General features: G+C 45.8%; 1 protein-coding gene across 1 annotated transcript; it reads left to right on the plus strand.

Annotated features, from left to right (window-relative positions):
- Positions 1-927: 927 nt before the first annotated feature.
- Positions 928-16043, plus strand: ppp1r14c (protein phosphatase 1, regulatory (inhibitor) subunit 14C). The gene is made up of 4 exons (XM_047022220.1): positions 928-1226; positions 11666-11749; positions 12157-12189; positions 13494-16043. Exons 1-4 carry the CDS (start codon positions 993-995, stop codon positions 13566-13568), a joined length of 426 nt encoding a protein of 141 aa, XP_046878176.1. The 5' UTR covers positions 928-992; the 3' UTR covers positions 13569-16043.
- The last annotated feature ends 2447 nt before the right edge of the window (positions 16044-18490 follow it).

An 18490-nucleotide genomic window follows, 5' to 3' on the forward strand; every position in this document is an offset into this window, starting at 1 on the left:
ATAAGTTTGGGTGATTGTATTGAAAAGTTACGCGCAGTCCGTAAAAATACGCAACAGCGTGAACTAGGTTTCACCTTAAACTTTTGACAGTACACCTACAGTAGCCAATGTCTCACCACCTTGATATGCCACAGGGTGGCAGTATAATCCCAGACATCTTTTATGATCCATTCATCTGAATTTGAATGATGTATAATTGGGTGAGTGTGTGTGTGTGTATTTGTGTGTGGTGTATGAGTGTGTCCTTACATGCCCATGCTGTGGTTATTCATAGCAGGGGTGGGGAGATACCACCAAGCTCTCACATTTGGGACACAAGAACTTCATTAGTGGGATGATCATCCTATATAAATTCCATTATTGATGAGTTTTTAAAGTCTCTACTGCTCTCCCCGCACTGTCTGACACACTTATAAAGTAAGTTAACTTATAAGGCTCCAATAGTTTTTTTATAGCCCCATTTAACCATTCAGACCATTTTAGTCATTTAGTAAAAGTAGAAATAATGTTTAGTTTTCCAACTCAGCACTAACCTGTCCTAATGCGTTATGAACGTGTTGGTTGGATCTCAAGTGTTTACTCAGTTATTGTTATCGTAGCTCTTCTATCAGATGACATTGCAGAGAAGCCCAGTCAGTGTAGTGTAGCATGAAGTATAGAGGGAACACTGTGAATACACCATCTTCCCTCCTCCCCTTGTCGTTCCCCACTCTGTTTTGCCCCTTTTAAATGATATATGACCCAAGCCTCTGGAGTCCCCAATATTGTCGAAAAGGATTCTACTTTTCCAACACGCTGTAATATGGCACTGACAGGGTTAAAAAAAAAAAGCCATTGAGGGAATTTGGCCAGCACGCTCCGCCCTCTCTGCTGTCCCTCGCGCCGGGGATGCGCGACGAGCTTAAATAGCAGGTGTTTAAAAGCACCGTTCATTCGCAGCCTGTTTCACTCGTAGTGCCACTCATTCACCCACACATTGTCTACCCCACGCAATGTCAGCCGCCAGCACCGAGACTAGCGCCCCGCTGCCCACGGCCGCTGGCCGGGTATTCTTCCAGCCTGCGCCCGGCGTGGGTTGCGCCGGATCCAGCCCCATGCCCCGGGACGACCCGGTCCAAAAAAGGCAGGGAAAAGTGACGGTAAAGTACGATAGGAAGGAGCTGCGTAAAAGACTTATCTTGGAGGAGTGGATCATTGAACAGCTGAGCGAGTTATACGATTGCGAGGTGAGCATTGAGTTATTCTCTTGCACTAAAGGCTGTTAAACATACATCATACGGCTAATTGGTTTATTCGACAGTATTGCTCATTGCTCATTTAAGCAATGTGCTCAATGCCAGTCAGTATGTCTGGGTCGGATGCGCTGTAGGCCTATGAATGCCTTTTTTGATAATGCATTTAAATAATTGACACTGTCTGAATTGTACTGTACCATCTTCCGTGAATGTCTCCTTTATGCGCGTTAATTAAGGTCGATGTCTCCTTCAAATATGCTTTCCTCAATACTAGCTCTTGTCACATACTGTCTTCTCGGAGCGTGTGCCTAGTGAACGGAGAAGGACGCGGTCGGGAATGCGTAAAAAGCACCGACTGTCTGGATGCATAGTTTATATCCCCGGAACCCTCTAATCCGCCGGGTCTATTCTCCTTTCCTCTGAAACCCATAGTGTTTGCGGTGAGAGCAAGAGAAAGACTGATGGAGCACAGGGTCAAATGAATGATAGAAAGGCTCATGGGCAGCTGCGTTTTCCGCACATCAATTGCGTATTGAAGTCCTACTGTCCTACAAAATACGCGCTAATAAGAAGGGGGGCGGGGTGTCACCTTGTTCTACTGACTGAGCTATTATTTTGGGTTGGTCAGTGTTTTACGCAATGGCATTTTTGATCATGTCAGTACCACTGAGACTAGGCCTATACAAGTTTGTATTCGTAATGACACATATGGTAATATTCACACCAATGGTTATCGCCGAAGCGGACTTTGCTGACCTTTAGGGTGACGATTTTCCGTGCACACTGTATGGACCGTGTGTCGATACGTTCTCGCGCGCACCCGTCTAATTCTTTAACAGTTAAAGAGGGGGTTGCTCCATAGGGCAGTGGACTGTATGTGTTTGCACGCTAGCGGGTTCTCCGTGTGGCAGAGTATGCTGGAAGGAAAAAGGGGGGAGGGGATGGAAGAGAGCTGAGGGCTGGGGGAGGAAAGAAGGCCATAGGTTTAAAGAAAGATGTGCTGATGCCAGTCAACCCCACTACTCCAATCCCTCTGACCTCCTTTCATCCAGTGAGCGATTTCCACAGACACAGATCTCAGACATAACCACCCATATGCACATTATGTGTGTCTGTGTGTGTGTTTCTGTGTGTGTCGCTTGTGCATCTGAGTTGAAATATATATTTTTATCTATGTGCAGTGAGTGGTCTGTATGCACAAAGTGGGGGGTATTTACTGTGTGTTTGGATGCATGGAGCGGGGCGTATATTGTATGTTAGTGTGCGTATACAGTATGTGCTGTGTATGTTCATGCATAGTGTGTGCCCCCCTCCCCCCCACCCCCGCCACACACACACTGACAACAATTTGGCACTGACTCAATCAAGACACTTCCTTTTTTAATAATAATATTCCCCCTTCACACATTACAACGTGTCGGTCTGAACAGTATAATTATGTGATCCAGCCTCAAGCATGCCTTGCAGCTGTTTAATTTCCAACCTAGAGCTATATTGTAGGCTACTGTGTTTGAAATGTCCTGCTCTGTGACAGCTTGATGATAGAGAGGAAGAGACAGGGGGAGAGAGAGGAAGAGAAAGGGAGACAGAGGGGGGGGAGAGAGGGAGAGAGAGGGGGAGAGACAGAGGGATAGAGAGGGGGAGAGAGAGGTAGAGACAGGGAGAGAGAGAGGGGGAAACAGGGAGAGAGAGAGACAGAGGGAGAGAGAGGGAGAGAGAGAGGAAGAGACAGGGGGAGAGAGGGAAAGACAGAGGGAGAGAGAGGGGGAGGGAGATATTCATTTTCAAGCCTGTCAAGGCAAAGGCTTTCAAGAGACAACCCGGCACCCAGCCTCACTTCGACACAGAGATGATTCATGAACATCAACATCTGGCGGTTTCCCATGAATCAGATGTCAAACGTTGCTCTGGTAGATGTAAGAGACGAATACAGCCTGTGACAAAGGTTACCTCAAGTAACTGACTTGAGGTGACCTCCAAACGATCCCTTTTCAAAACCACAACACAGCGCAGATTGACATGCTGCTTAATGAGAGCGTGTGAGAGAATGTATTACCAGCGTGCGGGTTTGGTTGACGCTCATCGACAGCCAGTGAACCCTTTTTCTTAAGCTGTCTCTTCTGAGTGAGGGCTGATGACTAACGACTATGTGGCCAGGTGGACTTTACGGCGGTGTTGTTTGGTCACATGACCAGGGAGACAGGACGTCACACTTCATCCATGTTCAGACGGGGGGGGGGGGGGGGGGGGGGGGGGGGGGGAGAGAGACAGGTGTGCTGTCAGGGGATTCGTTTGTGTGGGATTGTGAGCATGTGTGTGTGTGTGTGTTCTCTAACTGCTGAATTGGCATTGCTGGACAGGCTTTAAGGTCAGGGTATGTATCGCTTTCATATGCAAACCGGACACCAGTGTGTGTGTGTTTGTGTGTGTGTGTCTGTGTGTGTTTGTGTGTCTAGCATTGAAACTGATAGAGTGGCAGTGGGGCTACTCTCTTCAGAGAAATAGATTTTTACTTCCTGTAATTCAACCAAAATGTTACCCCCCTGTGTTTATGTATGTGTTGGTGTGTGTGTGTGTTATACCATGCTCAGTGGCCAGCTAATGTACAGTATGTCTCCCTATGGAAAACTGGAACACCAACTTTATAAATGGAATCCCTTCATCGTGTTTCTCTATACGCACGATGTGCAGGAAAAGCAAGAGGATCTCAGAATGCCATTTACAGCTCTGAAGCCTGATCCTCTGTGGACCTCAGTCCACTCTCACTCTCTTTATCATTTTCCCTCCATTTCAGCCTCTCTCTCTTCTTTTGCTCATGTTCCCCATCCTCCATCTCCCCCCCCTTACCTTGTTACCGTGTCCTTTGTAGGTCTCTCTCTCCCCCTCTTCCCCCCCCCCCCATCTCTCTCATCGTGTTACGTAAGGGGAATTTTGGCAGTGATTAATGTTTCTCATAAATGTTCAGAGGGGGAGGGAGGGAAGCAAAAGTAGCCTGGGAAGCAGAACGATATGCCACCTCATGATTTCTCTGCTCAGGCAGATGGGTCTGGCTACCCTCCCATTCCAACTGATTTCCCTCAGACCAGAATCAGGTTTTGCCAATCACAACTGTTTCTCTGAAATGGGTTGGGTTTGATTTTGATCTGCACCCATTGATAACCCCTGGGAAATCTCAAATGAATTGGCGAGTTCCAGACCACTCCGCATTTGTGAATTGGTCTGGCAATGCCTGGCTACGAGAAGGGAAGTCTAGGACATGCTCGAGGTGGAGAGAGAAAGATAAATCTCCACCATTCTCCTGCTCAGTCACCTCCTTCAGTCTTTCTATATCTATATGGTCTAGTCCGGTAATCTAGTCTCGTCCATCTTAGAACTGTCTGGTTTAGTGCTGAGGTCAAGTTCAGCCAGTGATTAAAAGCTCCCATTGATGGATTCCTCCTGGCTCGGACTCTTCTCCTACACAATCAATGGAGGTCGTTAGGAAAAACCCAAGTGCTGCTTGTGGCTTTTCTCTCTATGTTCTGTAGAGCTGCAGAGTCTGCAGTGTGAATATGGAAGTGGGTTCACTTATTCCTAGACGAGCCGAGTCTGCAGTTTCAGTGTGAGCGTGCATACTGTATGTCTGTGCTCTCTGCTGGGTAAGGAGGGAAGATGTTCTGGATTGTCCTACTTTATTCAGGGTACGAGTCAATGGATCCCGTATCGAAGCGTCTCCTTGTGAACAAGCATGAAATACTGCAACCTAGCAGTGCTCTATCCTGAGGGTATTGATAGTAGATGTATCGGGTAAGAGTGTGAGATAGTAGGATCTCTTCATACCCACACACAGACTCACACACACACACACACACACAGAAGATTGGGTCAGACTGCAGTTTGTTTGGGCCAAGTGAAGGATAAGGAGACAGTAGCACAGGCACACTCCCCCTCCCCCTGTCTGCTCTATGACCTCCCGCCCCCCCCAGGGGCCCCCCTCTCTCTCCGGATCAATGCAAAGACAGAACACCAGCGTGGGTGGTAGTATACACTGACAGAGGGTCTGTCTCGGGGCAGATTTAGTGTGTGTGTGTGTATATGTGTCCAGCAGTGTTTGTGTGTGTGATAGACAGGGGATTCTGTATTCTGGGCCGACTCCCTCGCCCCCTGGCGTCAACACCGGCTTCTTTCTGGTACAGCTGTATTTCTCTCTCTCCTCTCATCCTCCTCTCTCTCTCTCTCTCTCCCCTCTCTCTCTCTCTCTCTCTCTCTCTCTCTCTAGTGTTCTCTCCCTCTTTCTCTCTTTTCTCTTTCCGTCTCCCTCCTATGACCTTGAGTTTCCCAGGTCTCTTTGCCATCTCCTTCCTATAACCAATCTATAGTATCATGTGATCCTCATAGACCATGATATTGTAGAGGCGAATGCTGCAATTCTACCCAGGGCATGATGTCATCACAGCTCAATCGAACAGACATGCTCTTGCCTAAGCACACACACATACAGGCATCTGTATCTGTTAACCCACATATGAAACACACACGCTAACAGAGATCTAACAGGCTGTCTCTGGGATTGATTAGGTTGGTGGGAACCACTACAGCCTGACCATACTGCTCCACTAAATAGCTCCACTACAGGAACATTCTAGACTGCACCTCTCACCAACCAATACAATACTTGCTGCTGAACAAAACATTTAGCATACGCTCTTATCCAGAGCGACTTATAGTAAACACAGGGACAATCCCCTCCGGCAATTAAGGTGACGTGCCTTGCCCAAGGACACAACGTCATTTGGCACAGCCGGGAATCGAACTGGCAACCTTCTGATTATTGGCCAGATTCTCTAACCACTCAGCCATCTGACCTGACATACAGTAGCTGAAAATCTGTGCTCTATAGTCCCTCCTGTTGTGTGTGTCGTTGTGAGAATATGGATGGGATGAGACTCGTGCATCGATTGGATGGGTCTGGACGATCGATGTGACTTGCCCTCCCAGACAATGATTATTTAAATATTCCGAGGTTGAAAACAATTCACTGTGAAATGTGAGTTGGTTGAAATTTAAACATCATAAAAGCGATGAACTTATGTGTCATAGGAACGCAACGGAATTAGGACCCCGTTACTGCCATCAGTCAACACGGTGTCAGTGATTGATTGACACTTAGGCCTGGAGGGAGGAGATGATCGATTGGATGACTGTTTTAATGAGTGACCCTGATTTGTTTTAAGAGCAAAGGGGGAGGGTCATAGTTTGAAACATGGGATTTCACGTGCAGGATATTTAGTTAATTTAGTGTCTGTACACATACTGTAGCCCCTAACGCAACAGGTCAGGATCTTTAAAAGTGTGTTTGAGAGTGAGGTGTGTGTTTGTTCAGCTGGTAGCTATCTCTGTATATTTAAACCTTGCTTGTCAACATCTCCATTTGGTTTGGAGATGATGCATCTGTTCTTTGGTGCTACATGAAATGTGTCAACACACACACAGACACACACACACACACACACACATACACACACACACGCACACACTGTGGCTGAGTGTCAAATATGTCTCAAAACAAAAGGTCAACCAGTGTGTACTTTTTAAGTACTCTCCTATTCTCTCTTTCTACACCCCCCTTTCACTCCACTGTCCTCTTCCTCCCCTCCACCTTCACTGCCCTTTCATGCATCCCTCCCCTCCAACCGATCACACGCGTTTTTCCCTCGAAAGAGCTGTGCTGTTCGTTCTGTCTGCTAGCGGGGGCTGATAGGAAATCTGTTTAGAATGAGTCAAACTGCTGCAGTTTTTATGTGAGGGGGTGGGGGGCCAGTGGAGGGAGATAAAGTGAGGAGGATGTAGGGTATTAAGGAAATGCACATCCCCCTAATATTGCCTAGAGGAGAGGAAAGCGGTAGGACGACAGGAGAGGAGGAAGAGAAAACGTGAGGCTTTGGACCAATAGACTTCCACAGAAAAAAGGATCCACAGAGATATCCAGGGAAAGAGAGAAAAAGAGAGAGCACTGGAGAGAGGGGGGGAAAGAAAGACTGAGAATAGATACAGCTGCTCTTTTTTTCGGAAAGAAGAAAGAGGAGAGAGAGAGAGACAGTGACTGTGAATGTGTTTTTACTTAATCTTACTGTGACTATCCCCTCACTGTGCCGGCTGTTTGCCTATCAGTGCTCTCATTGTACTGCCCTCCTAGCCACTTGGAGTTTGTTTACAAGCACAGGATTATTCTCACCTCTCTCACTGGAGAAATCCTCAGTGGTGTGTGAAAGTTCACACGCCTGTGTGTGTAGGTTTATTATGTGTGTGTGTGCGTGTGTATAGCACAGTGAGAGAGCACAGAACAGTCATTTGTGAACAAGTCAATCTTGACTTGATGTTCCCGACTTGGATCTGTTGGAGCCATGTCTCTCTGGTCTAGCTGGAGCCGATGCATCGTGACCATGTGACTAGCTGTCTGGCAGAACAGGATTCTACCCCTCTCTCTCATAGTGAGCCCTTTAACAGCCCTCCTCCAGTTCAGTCCAAGAACCACTGTGTTAGCAGTAGTTCTGTCAGCTGAAGAAAGCGCATGGCCAGGAGGCTGGATACCCAAAGACTGTTGAAGGGGGGGGAGGGATGGGAGGGAGATGAGAGAGAGAGGGAGGGAGGGCTGAGAAGAAGAGGGGGGATTCCCTTCCGTCTTACTGCAGAGTCAGGTCAACTGTATTCTCTTTGTGTGGACTCGCCGTCTTTTTTTCCCTCTCTTTTTCTTCTTTTCAGCATGATCTTATCCCCTCAAAGAAGCCTTCATTCCTTCTCACCTTGCTGTTTGACTTTCTCTGCATAAGTCCCTCCCTCCCTCCCGCCCCCTTCTTTCTCTCTTTGTCTCTCAAAGCGAGGATGTCCATAAAGTTAATATGCTGTGTTATCCCAGCCCACCCCCCCCCCCCACCTTTCTCTAACCTTGCGTTTCCTGCACCGCCCACACCTCCATCATCCTCCTCTCAGCCCCACAGACCCAAACTAATCACTGCGACCCACTTATCTCCCCTCCCCCCTCTCCCTCTTTCGACATCTCTTTCAATCCGTCCCTCCTTCGCTAAGCTACTCTCTCTCTCTCTCTCTCTCTCTCTCTCTCTCTCTCTCTCTCCGCGTCTCTCTTTCTCTATGTGTCTCTCTCTCTCTCTGTCTCTCTCTCTCTCTCTCTCTCTCTCTCTCTATGTCTCTCTCTCTCTTTGTCTCTCTCTCCGGCTGGCTCTCAGTCCTAGTCTTTGTGTCTCGTTCACTCTCTCCTTGTTTTCTCCTCAGGCTCTCCTGTTTCATCATCTTTTTCTTCATTCCTTTATCACATTCATACAGAACATTTGGAGGACCGGGTCAATTTATCATCTTAATCACTAGATAATTGCTGTGTGTGTGGGGGAGGGGGTCCCGTGTTCTCTGGAGTACTACTTGGAGGGTCTGTGGGTGTAAACTCAGTGTTGTGGCAATGACAGGGCCCGTCTGTTTGAATGTTTCCAGTCTGGAAGCTCAAGGTCTTCCTTGTCCAACACACACTCAAGACGTATTAGATAGTACCTGTTCTGACCAACGTATTTATTATAGATCTATAAGGTGCAGGTGTCTGATACGTTCAAGTTGAGCATCTCAGAAGACTCGACAGTGGCTTCAGGAATGAAGGGCGGTTAATCACGATATGTCTTTTTTTTTACTCTCACAAGAAACTTCAGTGGGGTGATAAGCAACATGGCTTCTGCAAGCACAGAAAAAGGATACCGCATGCTAGATGGCTTTTGTTTAGGCTTAAGATAGGGCTCCAAGAAATGGCCCTGACGTTTCATGTCCTCATGAGCTAATACAGCAGGTTCAAACATTGTTTCGTATATTCAGAGCTTTCCAAACAGTGTAAAAGTAATAAAGTAATCATTTGTTGAAATCTTTAATTATTGTTAACTGATCAGTGGTTAAGGACAGACCTCTTCAACACACAGACCTTCACACACACACACACACACACACACACACACACACACACACACACACACACACACACACACACACACACACACTCAGATGGATAGGCAGAAGAACAGAAGGGGGGGGGAATCACTAGTGACAAGCAGAAGGACCAACTCTGTCTTGTGTCACAACTCTGGTGCATCTCCAACAGCCACTGTCACTCCACATCTGTACCACCAGGACAAGAGTTCATGAAAGACAGTAGAAGACAGTAGAAGACAGTAGAAGACAGTAGAACCATCTGCAGGAGTTAGCTGTGCTAAAACTGTATGGAACGCCATAAGAGTCGTCTCTTAAAAGTGGCATAGTTTCATCGAAACTAACTGAGCGTGCGAAAGTGCAAAGTGTTTAAGGTATAAAGTAAACGAGTCATTCTGGTTCCATGATACAACGGGTAGCCAATTGACTGATTCATTGTGACGGATTTGACACTTTGTTGATGTGCATGTGGATGGAGGATGGTGAGTCATTCACTTAGGCTGGGCCAGTTGGACTGACCTCACTGAGGTTGCAGACCGCTGTGGTTGCTAAGCAGCCTCTGCGAGCGAGCCCTGCAAGTAGACCATCCGGCTCCTTCTTTTTCTCCTCCTCGTTCTCCTTCTCTGTCTCGCTCTTCTCCTCTCCTGGGCTCGACTGGTATCTCTTTCTGTCCTTCTTCTCTGAGGGCTGAATGGAAAGTCACGTTCCTCGGGAGGTTCTGGGGTGAGGTTCTGGGTGAGTTTCCGGATAAGACCAGGACTATTTATAGATCTCTGACACTAAGGGTCCGTCTACAGCTACATGTTTGAGAGGCTTCCCAGCTTTGTGCCGCCTGCCCCCTATCATTACATACACACACATAGCATAATGACAGGCGTGCATGCACACGTGTGTTTATCTGTGGCCACGCTTCAAATGCAGCTCAGTCGTCATCGCCAATCACTAGGAGAGAGAGATGAACTACATGCTGACAAGAGGGGAAGACACACAAACACACAAACACACAAACACACCAACACAACCACACAGGGCACCGAATGGTTCATGTGTACTTTAATATGTGTTGACACCTCCTTTAGTTGGCTCCTCATAACATTCACACCAGCTGCATTTGAATATATCGACGCGATGAAAGAGTGTCATTCTCACGCCAAATTTGGAATTAGAGCCTCATTTAGATTTAAACAGAAGCATACAGAAAAGAGAGAGAGAAAGAGAGAGAGAGACAGAGTGAGCGAGCGCTTGTTTATCTGTTCCTGCCATTCCCTCAGGAAGTGGGTCACTATGGTCTCTGTCACCCAGACCGAAAGGCTGACATTCATATTCAGTTTTTCCATATATATGTATAAACTCAACCTGGCTTTCATTATGGAGTGACGGCCTCTACTTATGCTTGCCTAGGACCGTAGAATCAAAAGAGCAACGTAAGTGAAGTTAGTTTTCCACCTCATTTGGCTACCTCTTTGGTGCATTCTAACATCTCCCACTGACTGCTAAATACCCCTTCCCTGTGTCCCCACCTCTCCCATCCTCTCGGTTTCATCTCAGGACTTTGAATTGACGCCGCACTCTGTCCCCCTCTCTGTTTTGGAGAGCAAGACTCTTGGAAGAAACAGCCTTTAGCTGTAGAACTGTTGAAGACTCCCCTCAATAATGCAGATACTTTAAGGAGTTAAACAACTCTTTTGCGTGGTAGTCGATGACCTTAACATAGTCGCACACGGAATTTTACCCCTCCCCCCCACCCATCTCCACGCCCACATCTTGCTCCACAGGATTGCACTGTCTAATTCAAAGAGCTAATCCCTTATGATGAGGCCTGAATACCAATGCAGCCTGGGGCTATCACATACAAACACACACACACACCCACACGCCAACTTTGTGGTGTCATAGTTCCGAGGAATACAGATCTTTGAAGTGGCGCACAGCGTAACGTTATGTTCCTCGTCGGCCGTCGACCCGAGCCAGCGCTGCAGTGACAGCGCCAGATTCCACTTTCATCTGTCTGCCCACAAAAGACCAGCCCAGCTGCGTGGTACAGTACGCCGTGTGGTCGGTAGCTTAGTAACCTATCCTGTTATGCTCTGAGTGCCTTGGATTCCTAATGTGCTGGCAATTAGAGGGAGGTGGAGTGATTCAGAGGGGTGTGTGTGTGTGTATGTATGCTTGCGTGTGTTTTGTGTCTTGGGCAGTGTGTATGTATTCATGCACAGTGTATGTTTGTGTATCACGGGCTGTGTATTTGTGTTCATAAGCCGTGTGTGTCCATGAAATGTGTGTGTGTGTGAGTGTTAAGGGACTGTATGTGTGTTTATGTGTTTAGACTTAATAATAATTCTGATATTTGCTATTTACCCGCATCACAGAATGTGATTTTATTTCTCAGGCAAATAAGCCACAGAGTAACCAGGATGTAGTATAAATGTATATTCGAGTGACTGACCGTCCATATTTGTGTGTTCTTGCAGGAAGAGGAGATGCCAGAGGTAGAGATTGACATTGATGACCTGCTGGAGGTCAACGGTGAAGATGAGAGAGCTGTCAAACTGCAGGTAAGGTGTGTGTGTGTGTGTGTGTGTGAGAGCCCACAGTGCTTGATGCTTCGTTGTGATTTTGACACATGAATCATTAACGACTCAGGTTGAACAGATGAAATGCCTCTTTCAGGTCTGTCCTGTTTTGCTTGCCGTCAATCATACTATTCAATGTTATTTTGCCAAATAGACTAGTGGGCCCTGCCAAGTTCTCTTAAGAGTTTCATAAAATATTTATCTCTCTCTCTCTCTCTCTCTCTCTCTCTCTATCTCTATCTCTATCTCTATCTCTATCTCTATCTCTATCTCTATCTCTATCTCTATCTCTATCTCTATCTCTATCTCTATCTCTATCTCTATCTCTATCTCTATCTCTATCTCTATCTCTATCTCTCTCTCTCTCTCTCTCTCTCTCTCTCTCTCAGGAATCCTTAATAGACTGCTTTAAACCCACAGAGGTAAGTACTTTGAGTTTTTATCTGTTTGTCTTTGTTAAATCCCAGAAGTGTTTTTTAGGATTCTTCAGCTCCCTCACACAAACAGACACAGACACACAGACACACAGACAGACACCGGCAAACAAACACAAACACAATCACACACAGACACACAAACACAATCCCACACGGACACACAGAAACACAGACACAGAGACACATACTGACATACAGTACACACATGCACATTCACAAACACAGACACATTCACTCAGCCCTTTCCCCCCTGAGGCCTTCAGACAGTCATTCTGTCTGCTCGCATTGCTACATTCTGACCTGAATACACACATGGGCTAAAAGGACCAGATATCCTAGACACATGCACACACACCACACACACCACACACACCACGCACACAGGAAACCACTTTTCCAGCTACCGAGTACAAAAGAGCAGCCCACTCAAATCCACCATGAGTTTGTTACATCAACCTACTGACCTACAAGCCTCATCATCGCTCCAACACACAAACACAAGCACACAGACAAATACACACACACACACACTGAACACAGTCGCCTATACTTTCGTCAGAAACACATGCTCATGCTGTATGTGTTTGTGAGTGTGTATAACTTTTGATTGTGAGCGTGTGCCTGTAGGGAGGATCAGTGTTTGGGTGGGTTAGGGTTCCACCGTGTGTCTAATGAAATGGAGCACACTCAAATCCTACCTTTGCACACTGGAAACACATCCTGCCAATCCACTCCAATGACTATCTGTCATTGGAGTGTGTGTGTGTGTCTAGGCACGGTGTGTGTGTGTGTATGTACAGGGTGTGCACACATGTGCTGGAGCCCGATGGCGTTAGGTCATTCTGTGACAACCGCTGCAAGGACATTGGTATGCAGAGTGGGTAGCTGGCCAAGTTGACACCAGTTGATGTGCGTCATGTCCGCACACACACACGCACACACACATGCACACACACACACACACCAACAGTGGTTGAGTGTAATGTTTGGGGGACAGTACAGGCGTTGTTCTGTGAATACAGTCCCACAGAGAACTCTCACTCTAGGGACCAGAGAGAGAAAGAGAGAGAGAGAGACCGAGGAAGGGGGGGTTATAGATAGATTAAAGGGACAGAAAGAGGGAGGGAGGGATGGAGGGATGGATGGATGGAGAGATGGGAGACTGTAATTAGGTCAGGGTTTCTTTAACCTCTAGTACAGTGAGGATGTCAGTCGTGTTTACAGATCCTGTCTCTGTCCAAGTGTCTCATAACATTCTTGCTTTTTCTTTCTTTCTTTTTTTTCTGTAGGATTTTGTCCGTGAGTTGCTGGGCAGAATAAGGGGGATGAGAAAACTCAGTGCACCATCAAAGAAAGGTCTATAATGGATGGCAACCACATCAACCATAAACCAACCATAATCTAACTGTTCAAGCATTCTACTGACCTACTGTACCTTGTGTTAACCCTGTTCTACACAAAAGCTCACAATAGAAAAAAAACGTTTAAAAAATAAAACCTTTACCCGTGATGCAAACATACTGCACAATCAATCCATACAAAGGATCTAAAAATGCCAATAACTGATGCAAATAACATACAAAATATGCGTATGTCAATGACACAACTACAACCTTTTAAAGTCATAAACTGAACATTTTAACAGCAGTTAAATACAACAATACTCAACATTCAATCAATATGAACTTAAAACACATATTGTTTTTTTACAAACCTCACAGCTCCTCCACCTCTGAACCCAGCAGCCATACAAACCAACACTGTCCCAGCAAACGATACAACCATAGGGATTTTAAAATAAGGATTTATTTATTGTTGAATTAAGGTGTGCTTTGCAAGCCGTAAGCTATTTACACACAATGCTTCATAGTTTCTCTGTTTTACTGAGGTATTTAATGTTCCAACTTTTAAAGTGTTTGCCTGTGTTACAGAATGAGGACATGACACTCCATAGCATTATATTAGCAGCCAAACAGCTGATTATCCCCAACTAACTTGCCAGCCATAAATGCAGATCTGAAGAAACAGATGTTCCCCAAAGCCCAAATTCTAGGTGGTGCATGAGAAGCTTATAGTCCTTCAGATCTGCAACCACAGAAAGGGTTAGAGACAGAGGACTGTGCATTTCAAATCTGCTATTATCTGCTGTTCAAGTACCATCCCCACCGTAGCAAGGCATGATGGGTACTGCAGTTCTCTGAGTGAGACTACAAGACCTGTATGATTGGCGGTCCTGAGCGTCACATGTCACATGACACCCATTGCTTCCTCCTTTGCCATCACCGATTGGTTAACCTCTGCTGATAATTAATGTTCTAACAAAAGAAAACATATCAGTCATCTGTCAGGTCACTGTGGGAGTTTGTGGCGAGGTCAAGCACAAACATTTGTTACAAAATTGCTGTATTGCTTTCTGGGGGGGGGGGGGTGAGTGATGTAGTTGATGTAATACACGATTAAATGCCTACTAGAAGATCTGTGGTAGGGATACATGGGGCAGATCAAAGCACCTGGAGGAGAGGGGCTCGATATGCCCTCTGTACCACCACTGAAGGGGGTCACACACTGAGATCACGTTTCATTTCAGTTCATAGAAGGTCGTAGAAGTGTCCGTCGCTGATTCTAGAGTGAGGATGTTCTTTTTTATGTTGATGGACTATATGAGTTAAAATGATCCACTTTTTAAATATGATGTTTCCGCAGGCTTATGGTTGCGCTCGGAAACGAGTTCACATTTTTACAGGGGAGACTTTTTTAGTGGTATTTATTGTAGGCAGCCTCCTTTGCACCAACTACACTTAAAACCAGAAAGCTCTGATACAATCACTCCACTTTCACCGGGTTGGCCTCCAGTTCCAATTCAAACACAGTCAAACCTGAATGGACTCATTGGAAATGGAACTAAGCCCAAACCTGCTCTGTACTAACTCAAGCTGCCAAAGACAAAAGCAGGGCAACATTGAATTTCTTTTAGTAGTGAAGCACTCTTGCATGCTAATGGCAGAGAAATGGTTAACGATAAGAGTAGATATTACGAACTTAGAAACAAGCAAAAAAAAAAAAAGGAATCATGTTCACCATATTTTTACTACTCTGTAGAACTTTATGGCGTGACTGACACGTCAGAAGGAAACCAGGAAATTTAACGGTGCTGTTTGAGTTCTTCATCCTCCCTGCTTGATATACGGTTGTGTAAAAGGGGTTTTAAACGTTGGTTGATGCCGCAGCCTTTGAGTGTATCTGTCAAGCCTGTCATTATTGACACCGTAGGTAGAGGTGCATCCCTAGCTTCCAAAGTTGCTTCCTTTCCTTGTCTCCCTCCTTTCCATTTGAAGTGAGAGCACCATCAACAAACAGAAACTAGGGTCGGCCATTTTGTTGTCTGCTTTGAGGTTTCCAATGCAAATGAGGGGGAGAAGAAGGAAACAGGGAGATTAACACAACTGTTGATATGCACCTTAGGTCAACAGGCATAGGTATTTCCTCTCTCAAGAGACTGTTCAGGGGATGTAGGCGGAATTTTTTTTATCTAATGGAATTTCATGAGTATGTGAAAAAGTATTTCAAGAGTGTCTGTATTGGAGAGTTTTATGTTTGCATGTGTTTTTAAAGTAGCATGACATGGGGGACATTTTGTTGGCCCAGGACTTTTTAATTTAAAAATAACCTTTCCTTTTTATACCTTATTATGAACACTATACTCTTTTTTTCTGCAGGAATTGTATTATTTTGTTGTACATCCACAATGAGCGTCTATGTTTTTAAACTGTAAATGTGTGTGTGTGTGGTCTTGTTTTTGCTGATAATAAAGAGAGATTCATGACTCTGAACTGTTTAAATGCCGTGTCCCCTGTGGTGTTTGCATCTAAAGTGGTAGAGGTGTGTGTTTCAGCATGCTTCATATACACTGTACTGCACTCACACAACCATTACCTTTCTCAAAGTAAATGAGGCTCACAAATTAAGCCTATAACATTATTGCTTACTGTGCCCATGCTGGATCTGCACCATTATTTCATATCGGCTTCCTGGCTACATATTGCAATTTAGGCAGCAAACATAGTAGCGAAAATATGTGCTACGTTTGATTAATTCATTAATAAACGAAATAAAGGGCAATCCAAGGTTTGACGTTTTTTAATTGGAATGGAAAATGGAAATGTATATAAGCATTGTATACCATTCAGGCAATACAGTTGAGGCTGTGTTGTAGGCTGCACCATTTATAGACCGATACATTACACCAACACAGACCATTAAAGACCCGGGGCATCGCATTCCTCCTTAGTGGGCTCACAATGAATGTCATTCGATTTAGTGACACGCATTTTATAGACCTAATAACCTCCTTGCATTTACTGCAGGCGCGCAATTACGCTGGAGTGCTTTGTACAAGAAGAGAAATAAGTGTTGTTGTACCTTTAAATTTCACTGACCCACTTTCTCCGGCTGGGCTGTCGGGGAGCGCGCTCATGCCGGCTTGAATAATTGGGACTGCAAGGTGAATGTGAGGAGAATAGCTAACAGGGAACGTCCCTATCAACCCGCCTGCACAGGCGGTCGGCTCGATCAGACACATTCAGGGGATCCAGAGATGCGCGCACGGGAGGAGCCGAGAACGAGCCAATCAAGACCCAACATCAGTGATCCTTGTCGGTGCAAGGATGAGGATTGATGAACTAGTTAGGTAGCCACCGAAGACTATGGAAAATCAGAACCTGTCTGATCCCGACACGGTTTTACAGGGTCATGACTGTTCTTTGTTACCAATGTGTTGTTATACTTGTAACAATTGGGTTGTATAAAAGAAATTAACGCTGCTGTCTCAAAAATGTCGCCAACATGGTAAATGTTTTATTATTTCATCCCATCCCCCTCTCTATTTTATCTTCTCAATTAAAAACACTCATCAATTATAAACAATCTGTCGCTCATCATTTTCCTCCTTTACATCCCCCTCTCCCTTTCTACCCGTATCTTTCTGCCCCCTCTTAAAGGCATGGCGTTAGTGAGGTAAAATGAGATGACAGGGAATGTACTCCACCAATAATGTCTTTCCCCATTTTACATTCCCTGCTTGGTCTACGTTTCCCCAGCAGCCCTGCAAGCAAATCGCAACATCAGTCAAACGTTAGGACGTTTACGCTTCTCTGCCAGGCTCAGTCATTCACATGGCGACAGAGAGGGAGGGAGGGGGTGACAGAGGAAAGACACAGAGGGAGAGACAGAGAAGAGAGGTTAGAGGAAGAGAGAGAAAAGATAGGGCGAGGAGGGGGTAGGATGACATTCAAAAAAGAAAATGTATGAGATGGATAGAGTAACAGAACACGGGCATTTGAGATGCAGACGGAAAGGAAGGAGGTGAGATGGAGATCCATACTGGAGAAAGAGGAAGCGAGAGACAGAGACACTCGAGAGACAGAGCGATTGGCGCGAAAGAGACACTGGATATGTGCGTTTGTCAGCATGTATGCGTGAAAAAGAGAAAGATGGAGAGCGTTAAAAGAGAAAACAACAGTGATCCTTTAGTGCTTCCTCACCGAGGCTGTAGATCTGCTTTGCTTTCACTGTTGGGGAGAAACTGCGGCATTGTGGGTAAAGGAAAGCGCAGGATGCTTGGCTTTCCAGATCTCCACTATCGTGTATCCAGCATGTGTCTGAAAAAAGACTCCAGGACCAACAATGCAGCTCCCACTGCCGTGCCCCACTGTGCTGACCCACACACTTCAGATGGGTCTGACGTTCCTCTTCACCAGAAAAGTAGAGAAAATATGTGCGAGTTTGTGTGTGCACATGTTTGCTTTTAAGTGTGTGCACGGTGCGCATTTTGTGTCGCGTGTGCGAGATGGTGCTGTGTTGTGTTCAAGCTCTGTGTGTGTCTGTGTGTATGTGTGTTTAATATTTAAAGTGTTCCCATCAACCCAGTTCTGCTCCTTCCCAAGACACTCTTGAGGAATACTACTACCACTTTTACACACTTCCCCAACATCAACTGTGTTTCCACATGTGCACGATCGCAAGGTTACATTGATTTCACATTAAGATACTTTGAATCCTGTTGAAACTGGAAAATATCTGTGTAAATACGTGTATTTTCCGTCCCGCTCAGCTTCCTTAATGAGACGAGCAGTGTATAGCACACACGCCACTCGACACACATGAGTAAATCTGCCTGCATGCGTGTGTGTGTGGCGACAGCAAGTCTCCTGGGAAATTCTTGACTTCCACTCCACTGGACACACTCAACGTTCTTCAGCACCTCTCCAGACAGACGGTGTTCCACTTC

This window comes from Hypomesus transpacificus, chromosome 6 (assembly GCF_021917145.1).
Source record: "Hypomesus transpacificus isolate Combined female chromosome 6, fHypTra1, whole genome shotgun sequence".
In the NCBI taxonomy this organism is placed as follows: domain Eukaryota; kingdom Metazoa; phylum Chordata; class Actinopteri; order Osmeriformes; family Osmeridae; genus Hypomesus; species Hypomesus transpacificus.

What these genes read in the sequence shown, in the direction of transcription:
- ppp1r14c (XM_047022220.1), top strand. Translation starts at nt 993, where the DNA reads ATGTCAGCCGCCAGCACCGAGACTAGCGCCCCGCTGCCCACGGCCGCT. An exon ending in GCGAGTTATACGATTGCGAG is followed by an intron (nt 1,227 to 11,665) that starts GTGAGCATTGAG and finishes GTGTTCTTGCAG; the next exon opens with GAAGAGGAGATGCCAGAGGT. An exon ending in AGAGAGCTGTCAAACTGCAG is followed by an intron (nt 11,750 to 12,156) that starts GTAAGGTGTGTG and finishes TCTCTCTCTCAG; the next exon opens with GAATCCTTAATAGACTGCTT.